The following is a 20,829-nucleotide window of genomic DNA, read 5'->3' on the forward strand; positions in this document are numbered from 1 at the left end:
CTTCCGGGGCGACTGTGCGCATGCGCAGAGAGCCGCCGCCGGGGCCGTTAGAGGGAGCGCGGGAGGCTCCTGAGGCGCCCGGCGGGGCGCGGCCATGGCGGGGGGCGGGTCGGGGGCGGGGCAGGGGATGGTGGCGGCGGCGCCGGCGCCCCGCCCGGTACTTAGGCCCGGGCCGGGGCGGACGGGCAGTAGTTGGTGCTGCCGCTGTCGCTCGCCATGGGCTCCACGCCGCCCGCCTTCATCGGCCGCGAGGAGGTGGAGCGGCGCCTGCACCGCGCCAGCCTGCTGCTGCCGGCGCTGGAGGCGGCGCTCGCCAACTTCTCCAGCGGCGCGGCGGGCGGCGTGGTGCAGCCCGTGCGCACCGTGGTGCCGGTGCGGCCGCACGGCGGGTGAGCGCGGCCCGCGGGCGGGGGAGGGCGGCGGGTGCAGGCCCGGGAGCGCCGGCCTCTCGCGGGGGTTTCCCCGGGGCCGCCCGCGGTGCGGGAAGCGGGGCAGAAGCCCGCGGAGAGGAGTCGGACCCTGCAGGGGTTGTGGGGGCGGTCGGAGTTGCTCGTTAACCCGCCGGGAGCCGTTAGGTATTAACCACCGGCTGCTTCGGTCTTGCACGCTGAAGTTATACCTGCTCCTCTTTGAAGGTTCCTGGGGGTCATGCCCGCTTACAGTGCCGCGGACGATGCGCTGACAACCAAGCTGGTGACTTTTTACGAGCACCAGAACGATCCTTCTGTTCCCTCTCACCAAGCGACTGTCCTTTTGTTTGATCCGAGAGACGGCACGTTAAAAGCTGTGAGTCCGCTGTACACTTCTGCCTTCTCCTCCGTTAATGCCCTCTCTTTTCTGCCATGTGACTTGTGTTTTAGAAGCTGGAGCTGGTGTGAGCTGGTGTAAGTTTAACTAGTGAGCTGGCGTAAGTTTAACTAGTGAGCTGGCGTAAGTTTAGCGACATTATCATTTGGCTAAAGTTCATACATCTTCCATGTGTGTTAAAGTGTTCTCTGTTTCCTTTCCTCTGATATTTACTACAAGTTGTGATTTGAAGAGAAACTGTTGGCTCAGAGGGTGAGTGGAAGAGAGAAAATTAATGAGAAGTTTACGCTACACTTGAAGGGGGGGGGGAACCCTGTTGCTGAATAAGGAACTGATCCTGTATCACCTTTAAGTCTAAATCTAAAGAGATTTACAATTGGCCTTGTGGGAAATAGTATTTAGGGTCTGTTTTGTGGTGTTTTTTTTGTTTTTGTTGGTTTTTGTTAGTTTTCATTTACTTATTTTATTTATAATTTGTGGCTATTAACCATCTTCCATTATCCTTTTATAATAATGACTGTCAAAGGGCCAAAACTGGGAAGGAAAAATACATTGGGCTTTTATTCCTACACTGTATCAAGAAAGTGACTTTTTTCTAAGCCATGTAATTCACTTTTACATGGTAATTAATACACAGTGGGGCACTCCCATTCCACATTAAAGGAATTCCTTGGAGCTTGTGCTCTCCACAGTTCCTTGTCATCTCTCTGCTGTGAACTAGGACGGTGCAGGACTCCTAAACTCCTTCCAGCTTGCACTGGTCCCTAGTCTTACTTGAGTGTGATGTATTGCAGTTATATCAATCTGGTCCCTGTGTTGGAGAGTCAGGGAAGCGCAGTGCAGGAATGGCTATGTGTGAGTTAAGGCTTAGATTTGACCAGTTTTCACTCTATTTGTGCTGGTGGAATGGCATGAAAGAACTGAAATGGAGTAGAGAATTTGTGCAATTTATATGTATGATTTATATGGTATGTAGCTGCTGTAGTAGCAGTTATGGACTTCTGTATTTTTGTCTGTGCCTCCCAATAACCCATAATTCACGTGATTCATAAATCAGGTAAAAATGCTTGGAGTTTAGTCATGTTTTTAGTGTTCATCTCAGTCTAACTTTTCATTTTTTTTAAAAGGTTCTGGATGGCACTGTTATTACAGCAAAACGAACAGCTGCGGTTTCTGCAATAGCTACCAAGGTATGTCTCCTGTGTCCTAAGTCAGGATAGCATCGGTAGGTGGTGTTACGTATAAAATAGCTAGAGGGAATGATGTAAACAGCTTTCAGTCCATGTGAATTTTCTTCAAATACAGCTTTAAATTTACAATTATGATAATGTATGTGCCTTCAGGGAAAACTTAAAGTGCATTTTTCTCTTTTGATAGTCATGCCTGGTTTTAGTATTTTTGTATGTGATGCGAGAAGGTATTTGGGCTATATTTTTGTGGTTCATTCTGCAAACTCTTCTGGGAATTTACTGAGGGGTCTTCCTCTGATTCCCTTCCCCTTTTGTGTTTGTCTTAACCTGTTCCTCTATGGCATTGGGCAATATGGGTGTAGTGATAAATTCAGTTTTGTTTAGATGTACGTTTTCTGTTCTCTGGTTAAGACAGGTGGGATGCATTGGGGAAAAAGATAAAAAGGCACATTTCCAGGTGGCAGTATAGGCTGTCTTAAGATGGGTGGATGACTTGTTCAGAGATATCTGTCTGTCTCTTTCTCTGCTGTCGCTGGAGGGTTTCCAGATGACTAGCTCTGACTACAACCCTAAACTTCAGTGCCTGAGGAACAGATGGGGTAAATCTTGCTGTAGGTTGTTTTATATCACTTCAATCTTAGCTGGAAGTTGTTGCTTTCAGATTCTTCTTTAAAACGATTCTTGGCTGGGCTTCTAACAATTGGAAGAAAATAAGTTGCCATCTATTGCATAGCAAAGCCTTAGTTTCCACCTCAAAGAATGAGCAAAAAAAAAAAGTATTTTTCAGCTCTGGTCCTCTTATTTTCCTCATCAGCTCTACATCAGACTGAAGGTTGACCTCTCTACTTCATTATTAGCGGTCTTAATGCCATGCAACTCTTTCCAAGGCAATAGAGCTAAGTTGACATAAAATTGGAGTGAAGAACCTGTCTCAAGAGCTTCGCCTGGTACAAGGGGCAAAACAATTCACAGTGGATTCCTCAGACATTAGGTTATAGGACTTCATTCATCTCAGCCATTCTATACTTGGCCAATTCTGACAGTTCTTTTTATGCAGTCAAGGCTCTACTGGCTTCAAAGGAGCTTGTCTGGTGAAGGGACTTCAAGATTAGACCTTTAATTGTTGTCTGCTGTTTTGGGAAATTCTCAGGAGTGTTTGAGTTTAGCTTCTGGTTGTCATTTTGTTCCCTTTATGGCATTTGCTTTCGAAAGATGCAATGCTTTTATGCAGGAAACCTTTGAAATCAGTGCATCAGTGTCTTTGAAAGGAATGTTAAAAAGAGTTGTTGCCACTGAAAAATATGATCAATGAGGTTTTTTTTTTTATTTTCTTGCAGCAGAATAAGAGTTGAGAGCCTACACGGTTCAAAAGCTTTTTATGCAGAAGTGAGTGACCACAACAAATGCGTAAACAAGACACAAGGATAGCTTGGGGCTCGACTCCAGCAGCTCTCTTTCTCCCTTTCCAAGTGCTGATGAATTGCAGGCAAGAACTAAACCAGAAAATGAAAAGCAGCCATAGGACTGAATCTTAAAATTTGTTCCTCAGAACCACCCATATTTTTAACAGTGCCTGGAACAAATGCATTATGATTTTTAAATCAGGAGTTTCACCATCTGTTGTATCTAGAGAGATGGTATGTTGGGATACAGCATAAGTATATGTAGAGATACAGGATATCCAGGGAAATGCTTTATGTGTGAGGAAAAAATGACTCAGGCTGAAAGAGTGCTGAGCAGGCTCCCTACTGTCTAAACTTCAAATGTAGATGTGGATGAAGTGGACTGGTAGGAAAATGGGCAAGACAGATTTGTTAATTCCTAAGGAAATGAGGTTGTGGTGACTGTGTGTGTTGGTGCCCTGTTAATAAATGTTAAATTTGTGGACCAATTTCAATCAAATGCGACAGAAGTAAAATCTACTAATGTGTTAAGTTCCTAAAAGCTTTGTGAATGTTGACAGCTGAGTAGGAGAGAAGGATCCTGTCAATGTTATACTGAGGGAAAGAGCTTAGCTCCTACCTGACTGGTTTTGGACTAGCTGGCAGGCAAGGAGCGATCTGCCCCTGAATAGCTTCAGTCCAGCCACAACACACACTTTGGTCCCCGCAGGTAGTGTTGAGTAGATCTGTGGGAAGCAGAAAGGAGCTCAGGACATCCCAATGAAAAGACAGATACCGGACAGTAGAGGGAAATGATACTATCATACTTGGAAGGCCATTGGTAATATGGTACACAGACCCCCAGGAGACCAGCCTTTGTTAGCCCTGATGCTTAGGACCAACTCTTTTATTTTTTTCTTTTTCTGTCTCAAAAGCAGACAAAACTAGTTTCTGAATCTTTTGACAAACTGAAGTGGAAATAATAAGCTGCAGAGTGCCAGTAAAGAAGAAACTCTTTTCAAAGGAAGCTAGTGATTGTGGTAAAAGCTACCATTTAGTAATGCAGTGTATTTTCTGTGCACTGTTAAGATGTTCAAGAGGTTCCAAATAAAATCCCTTTTTTTGCAGTATTATCTGCATCAACACAATGTATGATCTACTAATATTGATTGCGTAAGGACTGCCTCACACAGTGCCAAATTCTGCGTCTGCTGTGATTTGTGGCTTCTGTGAATTGCAGAAGAAGGTTTATCTTGGGTCTGCCAGCACAGCTAGCACTTTTGGCACTGATGGCTTTCAGTGTTGAGTCCTATTTTCAGCCAGTGCAGAACATCAACGCTGAAGTTCGACACTTCATTAGTCACACAGGTGTAATGCAGTGTACTAATATTTGAGTGTGCAGAGGCCCCAGAATTTGAATTTGGCTCATGCTGTTGCATGTTAAAGTCTGAATTTCAAGAGTTGGACAATTAAACACCAAAATCAAGCTTGGGGGTACTCAGTGCTATTGATGCTAGCTTTTGCACAAGATTGTTGTATTATTGAATATTGTTTTATATTAACATGAATTGATACTTGCTTTTCCATTTAAATGATTTTTCTTTAAAAGGACTAAGGATGCTGATTTCTTTTGTAGTATTTTGATATGTAAGGTAATACATCTGTATGCTGTTTTCTTTACATGTATGTTGTTATCTTTTTATATTTGATATTTTTTAGTTGTTAATGCCAGCTTCTGCGGAAGTGCTGTGCATTTTGGGAGCTGGTGTTCAAGCATATAGCCATTATGATATCTTCACAGAGCTGTTCACATTTAAGGAGGTAATGGACACATCTTAATAGAATACATTTATTTTTCTCCATTATGTTTCAGGAGCACTTATTATAGACAAAACATATTACAGTCAACAAAGTTTCAGTTAAGGGATTAATCATATTTTGATTATGTTTCTAGAGAGCCCAATACTCTGAACATCTGTAGAAATCTGTAGGTTTCAGATGTCTTTTTCTCTTTGTGTGAGAAAAGCCTACTATGTATGCCATATTTGGATGAGCTTTCTTTGACTTTCTCCTAAATACGTCTGTTGAAAATATTTACATTTTGTAAGTACAGCTCTACGAGGAGCTGTTATCCTGGCATCACAAAATAAGCATTCAGATGTAGCTGCCCACGCAGTAAATGTAGTCACTTATTTGATGAGAACATTAAAGGGAAAATAACCTTTTAGGATAGGTGTAATCATCTGCTGAAAACTGAAACAAAAGTCTGTTCTGTGTCAGTGAGGAGAATTTTTCCAGGTTGTGATGTTTGGCCTTTCTCTTGAAGGTCAGGATATGGAATCGCACCAAGGAGAATGCGGTGAAGTTTGCCCGTTCAGTTCATGGTCCAGTGCAGGTCTGCTCTTCTGCTCAGGAGGCAGTTACTGGGGCCGATGTCGTCATAACAGTCACTATGGCAACAACACCAATTTTATTTGGACAGTGGGTAAAACCAGGTGCCCATATCAACGGTATGCTATGTTCTTGTCATTTAAAGGACACTTTTTTAAATGTTGTTTAGCATCAAAAACTGTTGAAGAACAATACTGTTTCTTGGAATAAATACTTCTTTCATTTTGATTGTTTCCCTTTAGTGAGGACCCCTTTCCCTAGCCCTGTCCTCCTGAGTGTCTGTCCTCCATATTCCAGCACTGCACGTTTTCTAGAGCTTTTTTTCCTAATGGTGCTTCATCTTTGCTGCCACGTGCCTACTTGATGTTCACCTTGTCCTCCATTTAAATAACCCCACGCAAATGTGTTCCCAAAGTGATTCTAGCTCATGCTACTGTGTCCTTCATAGCTGTCATCTCTTCTTCACCCAATTTTGTAAGCTCCTTTATTTGTTTCTTTGGGGCTGGATCACATTGATACCTTTTTACTCAGTTTCTGTACCTTTTTAACTCAAGTATGAACCTCACAGTTTGACCTTTAATTATGGTGAGGCTTGGGGGCTTTTTTCTCCCTGCCTGATAATGATGTTGCTGCACTATTGTACAGAGTCCCTGGACTGGTCGGCATTTGCTTTTTATTAATTTTGGGCCTGGTTCAGATGGCCTTGTGCACTTTCCAAATGGCTTAGTAATAAGACAAAAGCAGCTTGTCAAAGGGACAATTTAAAGGAAGTTCCCACATTCCAGCAGCATCCTACCAATTTTTCAGACTCAATTTAGCCCTTTGTCACTGAATGTTGTTGTCCATGTTATGTCACAGCATGGATGCCAGAAGTACAACCAAAATCAATTAAGGTCTACAGTCACTGAGGCAACACGTACACAAAGACCCCTCTCCTTTCTTTGCTTTTTTTTTCCTCCACTGAGGCATTCCTGCTGTTTGAGGAGGCATTTAGGCAACGCGGAATATTTCTATTCCATAACAATCAGATGTTTTTTAAAACATTTGTGTACAGTGTAACTTCTTTATTAGCCCAGAAGTTATAGTGGTTTTGCTATATTAAGAAAGTTAGTCCTTGATTTGTTTTCAGTTTTTCCAGAGAAGTGAAAATCTGTAAGTAGCTCCACTTGACATACTTCTAAAGTTACAAGAAAATGATAGAAGCTATGGATTTAAAAGTCCTAGTTAATAACATTCAACCATCTGTCTGGATGTGCAGGTTTCTGCTGCAAAATACTTTGGTTCTGATTTGTTCAGAATAATTGAGGGATCCTTTAAATCATATTTTTTTCCTCTGTAAACACGTAACATAAAGACAGTCTGGATCAAATAAAAGGACTATATAATTCAGGGTATTTGGAAATGATCTGATGAAAGGGGAGGATAAAAGAAATAATGGACAGAGGGAGATCATTTTCTTATGCTGCAGTTACCCAGAGTCTGCTGACAAGGATGTATTTATGACAGATCTAATACTGAACATTAGAGCTGTGTGTGTTTTGAGAAGGGGGAAGGCTTTGAGGGAAATTGGTGACTTGAGAGTCCCAGAAGCTGAGGTTACTGTCTGCAGAAGAGATGTAGTCTGTGTAATGTTAAGGTAACTTTCTGGGTTGTCTTGCCAGATTATCAAATCTTATTCTAATGGAACCTCCCATAAGCAGAAAAGACTGATTATATGATGCTTTTTTTTATTGGTGTAACTTTCAAGGCTGCTAACAAAGGCTTGTTTGGTTTGTAACTACATATAGTTACATGTACCTTTACATTTCTTACATAGATATGAGATGATGAAGGGCAGTGCAGAGCTACCTCCCCTTCTCTGTCACTGTCCTGTCAGCATTATTTGGAAGGAACAGTTCGACTAGTCTTCCAAAGAGGCAGAAACAATGCCAGCGAAGAATTTCTATTCTGTGAGACTTACTTCTTGAAGAATTGCAGTTTAGTTATTTAGCAGGTTGAAATGCAGAAAGACCCGTTGATTCCAGTTGTTCTGTTTTGCTTATCTTGAGTATAAGACCTTCAGTAGGAGCAGAATCTGATTGACTACAGGTCAAGGATGCTATACATTGTAATAAGCTGTAACCCTTCTGGAGGGCTGGAGCTGATGTCATCCTTCATTTACATTAGTGGAAACTGAAGTGTTTAGCACCGTACAGAAAAAGGGCATGTATACCTCAGCGTAACAGCTGAGGCCAGGTTCAGAGAAATCCAGTATTTTTCCCAATCGTTCAGGCACGTCACAGTTGCGGGGTTTTTTCCTTATCAATTAACATGTCTCCTGTGCTAATGTCAGATTGTTTGTATATTATAGTTCCCCAGTAATCTCCATTGTTATTTCACCTGTCTTTCGGGCAAAACGTGTTTTGAACTTGTTCAAACATTCCTCCCAAATTCATCAGTTCTATTGTCTTAGCTGTTGGAGCAAGCAGACCAGACTGGAGAGAACTGGATGATGAACTGATGAAGAATTGTGTTCTCTTTGTGGATTCCAGAGAGGCTGCTCTTACTGAATCGGGAGATGTTATATTATCAGGGGTAAGAAGTTTAAATGATGGCCCTTCTTTTATGGTGATTGGCTTGTGTTTGAAATGAGCTGTTATTGATAGTGTACTGCACTGAAACTTCTTAGAGCATCAAATGTATATGTTAAGACTTTCTGCACACAGGCTGAAAGATAAATGGCTTTTACACTGGGACTTCTATATATTCATGCTAGATTCTTGAAATTTCTGTTTCAAACATTGCATAACAGCACATCACACTAGCATGTTTTCAGCTTTGGCCTTTATGTACAATAACAAAGTATTCTTTTGAAAGATCTATGTTTTCCTGAATGTTCTGTAGCTGTCTTTTTCCCCCAAATCTGTTAAAACCTGTCACTTTTTCTCATAAGATTTCAATGTGATTGACATGTACTAGGCCTCTAGAGAATGCAGGACAGTGGTCAAGCAGAAAGCAGTCTGCAAAAATGTAAGTTTTGTGTGTGTGCGTGTGTGCATGTGCGTGTGTGTGTGTATTTTTTTTTAATGTCTGTGCAGAATAAATAGAGATTTTGAGGTTTAGCATAAGAGGTCCAGATTCTGTAAAGTGTGTGTAACTGTTTGTTTTGTTGGATAAGTAACAGGCTATCAAATTTTAAAAAGCTTTTTTACTGAGAAAATTGTCTGCTGTCTGTTCTGTTTTTTCTGAATTATCTGTGACTTCTGTCCAACTTATATTATTTATCTGAATGCTGATCTGTTTCACCATGGGATCCATTAAATGATAAAAGAACTGGAAGAGTTTTCTTTTGAACTTTTTTTCCTCAGTGACTTTATTTTTCTTTATGTATGGATTAATATTTTGTTTCTGTATCAATATGTACTTGTTCACAGGCAGAGATTTTTGCTGAACTAGGAGAAGTACTGAAGGGTACAAAACCAGCACTGCCTGAGAAAACAACAGTGTTTAAATCACTGGGTAAGAACAGCCCCCCCTGCATGCAAGTCTGACAGAAAACAATGCCTTGTTATTTATTAGGTCCCCCATGCGTGGGAAAGCTGCTGATCATCTTCAAAACTGATGTGGCAATGCACTCTCCAGAAGAAACTAGAATGTGATTTGCATTTTCCCTTTTTATTTCTCAGTCTAGTAGGGCTGATGTAATGAAAAGTGATAGGAAAGCCAACAAACAATAGGAAAAGTATGTTTTCCATTTCACCATTATTCAACACAAGACTGCAGTGTTATATTTTATAAACACAGCTCCAACATGAAAGTCCTGCTGTTATGAAGTCTGACCTAAAGACAATGTGACAGTGCACAGTGGTGTTGGAGCCACTGTTGGGGGGGAGGTGAGGAGGGGGGGAAAGGAAGGAGCAATGCTGGTTTACCATGCTCTGAGCTAAATGTGTCCAAAAGGGCCAAGTCATGATGTGAACACTGAAAGTTAGGTTCATACTGTAACATTAACTTCATATAGAACATACGACAGGTATATCATGGCTCTGAACTTTGAACAAAACAGTGTATGGAGTGTGAAATGTATGGAGTTTCACCTTTTGGAGGTGAAAGATTCCTGTCTAGTTAGATAATTCCCTGAGTTGTTCTGTTCTGAGACTATTATTTCATACACCTGAGGAACTGTTTGAAGGTGACTTTAATTCTATTTCAGGGATGGCAGTTGAAGATACAGTAGCAGCGAAATTCATTTATGATTCGTGGTCAGCTGGTAACTAAAGAGAAGTCTGCAATGCCAACAAGGCCATAAAATACCAAGAAAATGGTGTGTACTTAGTTTCCTTGGATTTTTTTTAACAATAAAGGTAGCAATCCTATCTGAATGTCGCCCTTCTAGAACTTTCAAAAATGAAATGTAAAACTTCAGCAGTAGAGTATTTCTACTGTTTTCTAATGGCAAGTATTAGATATTTGCAGTATTACTAATAATTGTGTTTTTTTAAATGTAATGCCAAGTATTAGATGCTTGCAGTAATACTAATAAGTATTGTATGTATTTTGATAACATTCTGGAATCAACACCTTTGTTCCCTAACTACATGTATAGCAGAAAACTGTGGGTGGATTTTGTTTGTAGAGAGGTAGTTCATGCTGGAGTAAAATGCATCAGTTTGGAGACTGGAGTTTGAGCTTGACATGATGTTACCTGTGGTAGTACTTTAAATGAAACTGTGGTTCCAGTGTTACATGGACAGTGACTTAGTCCGCAGTCTCTCCTGGGAACACAGTCTACCCTGGACTCCTGGAGACCCCTCAGCCTCAGGTCTGGAACTCGTTGACCTTACTTCCACCCCCATGTTCCTCTTGCTCTGCCCTCCGACCTTGCAGTTTTTCATTTGAGAGCATGCTTCTGAGTAGGTCTTCTATACAAGTAATGATGTCTCCATACAGTTAGATTTCTGTCTACCTGTTTTCATAAAGCACCTAGGTCAGGAGGGTTGAGAGTACAAAAAATCAGAGCTAATATTATGTATGTGTGTTAACTGGAAGGGAACTGTATTCAGTGCCTTCCTAAGCAAGTTCCTGAGTGGAGTGTTGCCATTTTCTTGTTTTAAGTAATCACCCAAAGTGTGAATACTAAAAATGTGTTTTGTTTTAACTTTTACTTATGTCCTGTGGGGAGATTTTGGTATTAATCTGTGGTGTTTGTAAGTTCTTTTCAAAGTTTCCTTAAGGTTGGACCTGTGCTGAGTGATTACAGGGGCGTAAACTTCAAGTATACAGGCAAATACGTTCAGCTTGGCTGCACCACGCCTCAATTGGCAATTATATTTCTATCCTGGTGGGTGTTGCTGGGACAGGATTCTCCATGATCCTTTCTTGGCAGAGGAACCCAGCGATGTCCTACATAAGGAGAAGTTCCATTTGTGTGCTGTTACGCAACTGCTTTACAAAAGATTGAGCATCTGCTGAAAAATAGCTATTGCCCTTGAATGAATTCCTGTCTCAGGCTAGAGTTGTGCCTTACGAAATTTTATTTCTACTTGCTTATTGTTTCATGTAGGCTGTTAAGTATTTCTTCATTTTGTAAAAGGATTACATGGCCTGGTCATTTTAGAACAATGCCAGTAGAGTACAGTGGAGCAACAGGTAGAAGGTTCAGATGAAGGTAGTGTTAAAACCCTTGATGGTGAAAAAGTAAGTATAAAGAGGTTAATGAGTACAGTGCGGGTGTGACATAAATAATACTCCAAATTGTAAGCCTAGTGTAAACTAGCTGGAAAAGGGTAGTAAGTGGCAGAGTTTATTTGCACAGTTTTAGCATGGAAGGTACCAGACCTTTAAGTGAATAGAGCCAGAGGATGTACTATGTGGGTAAAAATTGTGAGCAACTCCATTGGTGGTCTTGATATCAAGAACAGAGGTTGCCCTATTAGCTTTTGCATTTTTTTACTGTAACAAAATTACCCTTCAATTTTTTAACTTTCTTTTTTTTTTCTCCTATGTCATTTGTGAAATGTTCAGTAATGTGTGTTTGACCTATCCTGTCAGTTCAGTGATAGGGAACTCCACTAGCATGAGGTGAATGTGATGGGCATAGACGCTCCATAATTCAAGAGCTGTATGGAAACTTTCACTTACTATTTATGACAGCATTGTCCCAGTTCTGTGCCCGTGTGAAACAAGGTTTGCAATTCGCAATAAAGCATAGTGTTTAGGAAGAAGACTCATACAGTTTTTTCACATGTACTCTGCCACAGACTCTACACTTTGAGGAGTAGATAGAGCCAGTCCAAAGACCTGGTTCTGAAAACCCACTGCATTCCTGGCCTTCATTGGCAGCAGGAGGTTCTAGGAGCCTGGCTTCAGCATTTTGCCTCTGAATACTTTGAATTCATAAAGAGGACTGGATTCAGTTACCATGGGAATTGCTTGGGTGTTGTCTTTACATTTCTTTGGAAATTATAGCCTTAGCTCTATGATTCCTTCTCTTACACAATTTTATTTTCTTTGAAGACTGTCTTTAATTTGTAACTTACATGTATGTTAAAATTAAATAGCTACCATTGCTTTTTTTTGGCTTTCATTTTGTTGTCCATTGTTCATCTGTTTTGGGGTGTGTGTGTGTGGGGGGGGGGTTGTGGGGTTTGTTGGCGATAGCTTTTCCTGTTTGTTTTTGAGGATGAGGAAGTGACTCTTTTAGTGAAGAGACTCCCAAACATTTAAAAAGGCAAGCGTGAAATAGTGAATCTGACATGCTTGAAAGCATATGACAAGTGGATTTTGCAGGGTCAAATGCTGTCAGTCCTGCTCACACAACTGATTTAAACATTCAGTGCAGTTTGCTTGACTGGGCCTATAATCATCATTCCCCAGCCCGATTTACCTACCAAGCCGTACTGCCACTTATTCTGCAAGGTAAAGTGATGTAGAATTGGCGCTCTCCCTGCACTGCCAGCCCCTCTATTTGCTGGTTCTTTACCTGCCTAAACAGATGTCTGTGACTTGCCCAAATTTAGACTAGCTGTTAACACGCTATCAACCCTTCCAGGAGGGTTGGGCCCATTAAATGACTGCCCTTAGCACAGACCAGCTTCAGTAGTTCCACCACTTTACCATTGTGGCAGAGAATTGAGCGGAAATACAAATGCGGGCTTTGAAGTGTGTTGTGTGGTCAAACACCATCAACTGCACTGCTGGGCCAGAGCGCAAGGCAACATTAGTTCTTGGTGAACATGGAATAAGCCACGCATTGCAGGTATGGGTGCTGAAAGGGCTACAGCCTAGTTGCTGTGACAAATTTTAATCAACCGTTTGTGTAGAGAGACGCTTTAAAAACTGTTGCTGCCAGAAGTTGAGGGGAGGTAGACATGAAGGCACCTAGAGAAATAACACCTAGTGGTGAGACTGGGCACTGAGTATATCTAAATTCCAGTGAAAAATCTGACTTTTACATACCTATCTGTAAATCTGCCTGGCTGTTGCTACCTCCAACTATCTGCACATAAAAGGATCGATTCAGTTGTCAAAAATCTAGTGTGCTTTGGTATGTCCTAAGGCATCTGCAGGAACTTTATGGAGCTAGCAGATGCGTACAAGACCTACAGGAGTCCTTTGTTCTCCTGGAGCTGCAGCAGCTAGAGACCAAATAGGAAGCCCCAGGGCATCTCACATGACACTTTTAAGCAACTGAAGTGATCCCAATAGATTTACTCTTCTAAAATTAAATAAATGGGGAAAAAAAAGATTCAATACTGGTCCTTTTCTTGGTGGGTGGTCTTGGAAACTGGCTCTTAGTATAAAGCAGCCATCTGGAACAATTCGGGAAAAAAATTTTTTTTCCCAGTTTAACTCATGCGCTTTGCTGTTTTCCAAAGTTCTTCCACCAACTCCATTGTTCCTTTTATAATTTTAAGTCTTTAGAGTGCCCTAAATCTGAGTCATTAGTAACACTTGTATAGTGCCTTCCAGTTGGATGGACTTTATGCATCACAAGTGCAGTCATATAGTCCAGTCCAAACACAAATCATAAATCCATGGGATGCCACATGATCACAGCCATAGACATCAAGAAGGGAATGCACAGCATGGACAGTTACAAAACCCAGTATTACCGTGGAGCAGAGCCATCTGGATTTCTTTCTCTTTACTTCTCTCTTGATAAATGTACTCACTGAATGTCACTACATCACTTCACCTTGCAGAATAAGTGGCAGTACGGCTTGGTAGGTAAATCGGGCTGGGGAATGATGATTATAGGCCCAGTCAAGCAAACTGCACTGAATGTTTAAATCAGTTGTGTGAGCAGGACTGACAGCATTTGACCCTGCAAAATCCACTTGTCATATGCTTTCAAGCATGTCAGATTCACTATTTCATGCTTGCCTTTTTAAATGTTTGGGAGTCTCTTCACTAAAAACAAAACATCCCAGCAGGTTAATAACAGAGGCTGGGGGCGATGCTCTCTGATTTAATTACTGTGCTGAGCACAGGAATGGGTATGTCTGCTGAGCAGAAGAAAATGTCAACACACTGAGGTACAGGAGTCCAAGGACAAAAGAATACAGTATAAAGTCCAGCCAAGAAAAAGCAGTTATAATAAACAGATCAAAGTAAAAGAAAGAGGACTTGGAAAAGGGGAAACATGAAAAATGGATTATTAACTAGGGTTAGTGTCCATCACTGCGGTATACTCCTAGGGAAAAAATGACAGCTGACTAATGGATCAGGGCTCTAGAAAGAGATTTTTCAAAAATACTTAAAGCCTTTGAAGATTTAAGTCCTGTTAATAAGTAATTGTGCCTCTAAAATCTGAGCTCTTAGAGCATGGCTGCTACAAAAACACCGTTAGATTCATGTGGCTCAGTGTGAGTGATTAATTTGTATCAGACGGTCCTGGCTCCCCGCCCCGGGAACAGGCCCGGGCAGCTGAAGGGAGCCCGGCTGTGAGCACCTCTGGGTGGGCTGTAACCAACAGAAGCTTCCCTGGAAGCTCAACGTAGTTTTCTTTCTCTTTGCATGAGCTGGCGTACACACACCTCGTTACGTGCAGTGTTCAGGTCGAGACAGGCAATGGGCAACAGAAAACTCTAGGTGCCCAGTTTCTGGGACTTCATGTGACAAATGTGTCCCATAGGAAGCATGCTGAAGCCAGAAAAGGATCAAAAATCTTGAAAATGTTGTCATTAAAGGAATTACGGTCTTGATTCCATTTAGGATGTGATGATCGCTGGCAACTTACTATTACTCTGCGGTCTAATGAGACAAGAGAAAATATACAACTCGCACCAAACATCACAGGTATTTGATACATTTTAAAAATGAATATCAATACAGTAGCAAGAAACTTGACTGACGAGAACATGAAAGTCGTTGTAAATTAGTTTTATTTACGTTCATTCAGAGGCTATTAGAGTCAATAGACGACAGCCAAAATCAAGACCTGGATTCCATTTCTCAAGCCTTGCTAAGAGCAGGAAGGGCGATCTAACAGGAACCAACAGAGAAAAGCCAAAGCTCCCTAGCTGCGGGAATGCTCTTGGCATTGTGGCTTTGAAGAAGGAAAGAGTTTTGTTAAGGAATGCAATGTGCCTGGCCTTTGCTAATGTTTGAAATTATTTGGACCAAAAGACATCCAATGCCCATAAGACAGTTCAGGGAGGGAGTTTTAAATCTAGAGGGGTTTTTCATTTGTTTTTTTACCTTCAAATTCTTTCTTTTGGCAGCATATGCTTGCATTTATGTCCTGTGCACTGCAGTCCTCTATCCAGACAGAAGCATTTTGGCTTTGCTGTCTGTGCTAAAGGAATTGGTAATCTCTTTGCCTTTTGCTTTAGCAGACATCTGAGAAGAACTGCATGTTATTGTGAAAGAGCAAAAGATAACAAATCGGTTTGCAGGGTACAGCAACAGATATGTTTGTTTATAAGCGAGTATCTGTGGTTTTTCCAGGGTTCTTGAGTGCCTGTTTCCTTCTATCCACAGCATTCAGGACTTTCTTCCTTGGCCCCAGCTCCATCTGAATGCTCTGTAGATCTTCATCAGAACATAGCATCAGGGCATCTAAATCGATTTTTTCCCTCATGAAGACTGGAAGAAACTCATCCAACATTTGTGATGCCAGAAATACCTCCAGGGGGGTGTTCTCCCCTTCCTCGTCATCCCAGACAAGTTCCTCCTCATTCCAAGGAATATTAGCTTCATTCCCAGCATCATCTTCCCTGCCATTCTCAGCATTTTCATGCTGAAAGAGCTCGCTGGACATTTTGAAGCTTATACTCTCTTTCCCTGAAGATATGCCTTCTGGATTTACATCTGCAGCCAAATTTCTTCCAAATACAATCTTGCCAAGACCTGGCCGCTTGAAAATAGAGAGCTGACTGTCATTGTCAGAAAAGTTTACTTCTCTAAGGTCGTTCAGTAATTCGTCCTCCTCTTTTTCATCAAATAAATCCATGACAGTTGTTCTTCTATCCTTGCTATCCTCTTGGCCATTGCTTTGTGTTTCCTGATTTCCTGCATTATCAGATGTCTTTTTTGCCTTCAGTTTGAAGGTATCTTTCAGATTTTTGGAGAAAGAACTTGTTGTATTTGAACCAAAGAGACTAGACACCTTTCCTCTGGAGTGTGTCCCTCTAGAAGAATTTATTGAGCCAAGCTTTTCTTTTATATAATTCTGGTTCATTTCATGCTGGTGTTTCTCTTGGCGCTTCTCACATTCCTTGATTTGTTTCTCTGCATTCCTGTGGGCCTGCGCTTTGAGTTTGGAGACTTTCTTTGGATTCAGCATGTACTGTTCAGTGGCGGCTTTGTCTAGGATGTTGACACATTCATTTCGATCTCTGCTGGCAGCTGCCTCCAGAGGAGTGCGGAGGTCATTGTCCAGAGCAAATATATTGGCACCAAACTTGATCAAAAATGAAACACAATGGACGTGACCGTTGCAAGCAGCGTGGTGGAGAGGAGTGTTTCCCCAGATGTCACATTTGTCAGGATCACCTCTGAGGAGGAAAATAGCATACAGTGAGCGGGACATATCCAACACAACACTGCGCTGGGATCGAACAGTTACTGAAAGGTTATCTCAGCTTTGCTATGAGGAGTACAGCCCCAGTGAAAATGACCCGACTTAGCCCCATTCCCTACACTGGTGCTGCACCTACTTACCCCAGGACGGAGTCAGGCTGCAAGTGTGGCATCAGTGGCCCTCTCCGAATTAAACAAGCTCTTTGGGGCCGAGACCCCTACAATGGTGTTGGGGTGGTCCCTCTGTGTCAGCCCTGGGCTTGCCGGGGTGCTGCAGGTACGGCTTCGCTGGCCGCTGCCGGTCCCACCTGCCTCCTGCGATAGACCGGTAACCAGCAGCCACCCCGTGCGTGGGCAAGGACGAGTGGTTGCAGCTCTGACCGCTCTACCACTAACTTTGCTGAAAGCAGGCTCAGAATTTGACTTAAGCTCATTGGAGGTAACGGCAAAATTGTTTCAATGGCTTTTGGCCAGAGTGTTTTAAAAGCTATTGGCGAATTTTTCCTTTTGCATGTCACATGCACGGACAACGTTAGGAGGATTCTTCACTGATCACAGTGACACGTATTTAATATGCCCACATCAGTAACCTCTTTAATAGGTAACAGGTAGATGATTATGAGTCAAGTCCTGGCAACCCATTTGTCTCCATTGCTATTAGATTAAGCTCAGATGGAAGCTATTGTTTTCTTTCAGCTCTTTGTTCTCTTTAAGCTGCTTTTGCTCATGGGGTTTGGAAAGCAGAAGCTCATTTGAAAATAAAATGCCACATCTTTTCAATTGAATTTAAAGCCAGTGAAAAGCGTTACTTTCTTTTTAACTCTTGCATTCATTTCACACTGAACTGCTGCCTGCAGATTAGAATTGGTTTGAATCTTTTTGCTCATATTTGGTAGGATCAACGTCAGCAATGGGTCAGAACAGCACATGAGTCTCCTGTGCCCGGTGACCAAGGCACTCACAGTATCCCAAAATCTTTAATAACTTCAGAGGTCAAATTTACAAAGAGAATTTCCTCTCTTGGGAGTTTTAAACATTTCAGTGTCTTGGGGGATTTCTTCCACACTGTTGTATTATGGGTGAAATGGCATGTCCTGTCACAGAATTTCCTTCAGGTATCGATTTCTGGCTTTGCACATCACGGGGAGAAAAGCAGTGACATATTTGAGGAGGGGTAAATGTGAGAACATCCTTCAGACTAAAATGCCACAGCGGGAGGCAAGAGGGAGACTGTGGTCCCTGTGGATCCAGACACAGAGCTGCTTCCACGGAGAAACAACAGCAAGTCTGAGTGCGCCAGGCTGCAAGGTCGCAGGCATTGCTGCGAGGAGGTGGCAGCTGAGGATCGAAGTTTTTGACTTAGACATATGGAAAACGTGTACATATTTCAGTGTTCTGGCTCTACCCTAGGGAGCTGCCCGACCATGGTAGAGCACGCCCTGGAAGCCAGATTCCTTAACTCCCACGTTAGCAAACAGGCTGCGTCGTCCTGCATCTCGCTCAGAAGTGCCTGGGAGTGCTGGATGATCCATCCCCCCAGGTCCCTTCATAGCCACTTGCGGTTTCTTTTCCTTCCAGTCTTTGGATCTCAAACAATTCACAAGCTAGAGAGCTGATTCCCTACTCTCTGGGACTTTGGTCTGACATCTACTTTGGGTTCTCATACTCCTCTTTTCTCTCCTTTGCCAAGTGTGAAGAAGGGGGCTCACACAAAAGTGAGTAGATCTGCTGCTTGCTCTCTGCTGCTTGGTCTTGCCTCTGGCCATGTACCTGCACAGCAGGCAGAGAGAACATCTCCTAATGCCTGGGAAGACAACTTGTTTGAAGATGAAAGGGGGCTGTTGTTAATATTGCCACATTTTCCAGAGGCCGAGTGTGTTGCAGGCTTGAGAGTCCTAAAACCTACAACCACTGTAAAAAAAACCATCCTGTATCTGAGTGCCTTTGTTGGGAATGCCCTGAAACCACCTTTGCTTCAAGGAAAGGGAGAATTGGTTAAAAATAATTAAAATACTTTCTCACAAGAAAACACTGCTGGCCTCTAGAACAGGAAGAATCTTCTACAATTCAGCTTCTCTCCAGAGGCCAAGCAGGGATGGGTAAGACTACGGTGATATCTCTGACTGCTTCAGTCTATGGATTGTGTCAAGGAATCTTGGATTAAAATAGAGGTGAATGCATCTGTCTGAAGATTTTGAGGGCAATACTATCCCTAAGTTGTCATATACCAAGAAAAATAGAGTCAGAAATATACTGACTAACAAATACGTAGAAATTCTTATCTTTGTGTCATCTGCTGTGACTTCTATCAAGATATATGGTAGAATATGTATTTTTCACTCATATTCTAAAAAAGATTATCTTGTTATTGTTTCCTTAGCTAGATGTTCTGTCTTGTATGCGTTCACAGACAAACCTATACTGACTCTAAATATTTCCTTGGAGCTGTCATAATTATACAAAAAAAAAATCTGTCAGTCTATTTTTTGCTGCTTTGGGGGATACAGCAATAACCATACAGTTCAAAGGTCTTTTTTATTGTGTTATTACAACCACACCCGAGCTCGGTGAGCTATAAAGCAAACCTACAACAATCCTATTTGTAGTCAATATTTTCAGTTCTATTTTTAAGAAAAGGAAACTGAAATACATACAAATAGCTATTCAACTTGTTCCTCCAGTCTTCTTTCAGCTACTACAAGTGAAAATACAGGTCAATTTAATCTTCATCTCAGCCCAGAAAAAAACACTTTCTTTACTGTATTTTTTTCTGTCCTGTATATTTTCTTTACTGTACTGCACATGAAAAGCTTCTCTTCCATTAGATCTCTTTGCAGAACCACAGCGTAAAAGGTAGGCTTCAAAGCAGAGAGAGAGCGGAGGATGATATGAGGAGCTAGTGACCTTTTCGAGAATATGTTTTAAGCATGCAGTATATTTAAATGATTCCAATCAGAAATATTACTACTAGCAGATGCACCTGTAGAAAACCTTCCTTTATTATGTTTTCTTTTTTCAGTTTGCAAGGCTCCTACCTGAGCTCCTGAAAGAGTATCATGAACTTTGTAGCATGATGGTAGTTGCTAATATTATAGAGAGCAGGGAAATAACAATTTTCAGTATTACCATCTCAAAACTATCAGTTGTGACTTGCCTCAGAAAAGCGTTAGATCTTCACAGGTATTGACTGCCCTTTGGAAGCAAATGATAGAGATTTTTTGCTCAAAATGTTTCAAACGAGCCATTTCTCTATAGAGCTAGTTTCAAAGGTATATTGTCCTCAAAGGACACAGGTCAGCCTTCGCACAAGACAAACAGCAGGTTTTCTTTGACCTCCGTTAAGGCAAGGTCCCAGCGTCCCGTTGCTACCAGCTGCTCCCTGGGGACCCCATGTCCGTGACAGGGTCCCACGGCTGTTGGTGTGGCTGCGCTGACCTGCATATACATGGCTGTTTGCAGCTTCACGGCCTAAACCAGCGTGACTGAAGAGAAACAGCTTCTGACAGTGCGTAGAAAGAAATTACCAGGATTTTCGGCCTTTTGGGTCTGACATCTCGGCAGCGTTAGAAACACGACCGCTATTTATAACTTTGTGCCACAAGCGCTAAGAAACGGAGCCTGGTTCACTTACCCCCTCCGACAGGTGACTTCCAGAGCTTCCAGGTACCCGTGGTAGGCTGCCAGGAGGGTGGGCGTCATCCCGTCCTCATCTGAAGTGTTGAGATCTTTTCTGGTGGCTTCTTTCAGGAGCTCCAAATTGCCATCGGCTGCTGCTTTGTGATACCTGGTGGACATTTTCGGTATCCTCTAGTTTCCCGGAGCAGCTCTGAACAGCAGCCAGACTGGACCGCCGCCCTTCCGTTACAGGGGTAGTTAATCAGTGATTGCAAGTGGAGACGTCACCTCAGGGAGGAGATGAGGAGGCAAAGTTCGCCCTAGCAGGCAGCTCGTCTGGAAGTCTGCACGAGTGGCAAGGCAGCCGGGTGTTTACCGCTTTCGTTCTCCGAAAGGCGACTCTGCTTTGCCCGTCCACTGCAGCACTTGACTATTCAAAC

General features: G+C 42.3%; 2 protein-coding genes across 2 annotated transcripts; one reads left to right on the top strand and one right to left on the bottom strand.

Annotated features, from left to right (window-relative positions):
• The first annotated feature begins 145 nt into the window (after nucleotides 1–145).
• On the top strand, nucleotides 146–12,335 carry CRYM (crystallin mu). Its single transcript, XM_026116162.2, has 8 exons — nucleotides 146–389; nucleotides 636–786; nucleotides 1,935–1,997; nucleotides 5,099–5,200; nucleotides 5,706–5,889; nucleotides 8,223–8,344; nucleotides 9,184–9,268; nucleotides 9,963–12,335. The coding sequence occupies exons 1-8, from the start codon at nucleotides 217–219 to the stop codon at nucleotides 10,025–10,027; spliced, it is 945 nt and encodes a 314-aa protein (XP_025971947.1). The 5' UTR covers nucleotides 146–216; the 3' UTR covers nucleotides 10,028–12,335.
• A 2,782-nt stretch (nucleotides 12,336–15,117) lies between these two features.
• On the bottom strand, nucleotides 15,118–20,625 carry ANKS4B (ankyrin repeat and sterile alpha motif domain containing 4B). Its single transcript, XM_026116217.2, has 2 exons — nucleotides 20,406–20,625; nucleotides 15,118–16,749 (listed from the first exon to the last, which is right to left on the bottom strand). The coding sequence occupies exons 1-2, from the start codon at nucleotides 20,567–20,569 to the stop codon at nucleotides 15,672–15,674; spliced, it is 1,242 nt and encodes a 413-aa protein (XP_025972002.2). The 5' UTR covers nucleotides 20,570–20,625; the 3' UTR covers nucleotides 15,118–15,671.
• Between the last annotated feature and the right edge of the window lie 204 nt (nucleotides 20,626–20,829).

Source organism: Dromaius novaehollandiae, chromosome 14, assembly GCF_036370855.1.
Source record: "Dromaius novaehollandiae isolate bDroNov1 chromosome 14, bDroNov1.hap1, whole genome shotgun sequence".
Classification (NCBI taxonomy): Eukaryota; Metazoa; Chordata; class Aves; order Casuariiformes; family Dromaiidae; genus Dromaius; species Dromaius novaehollandiae.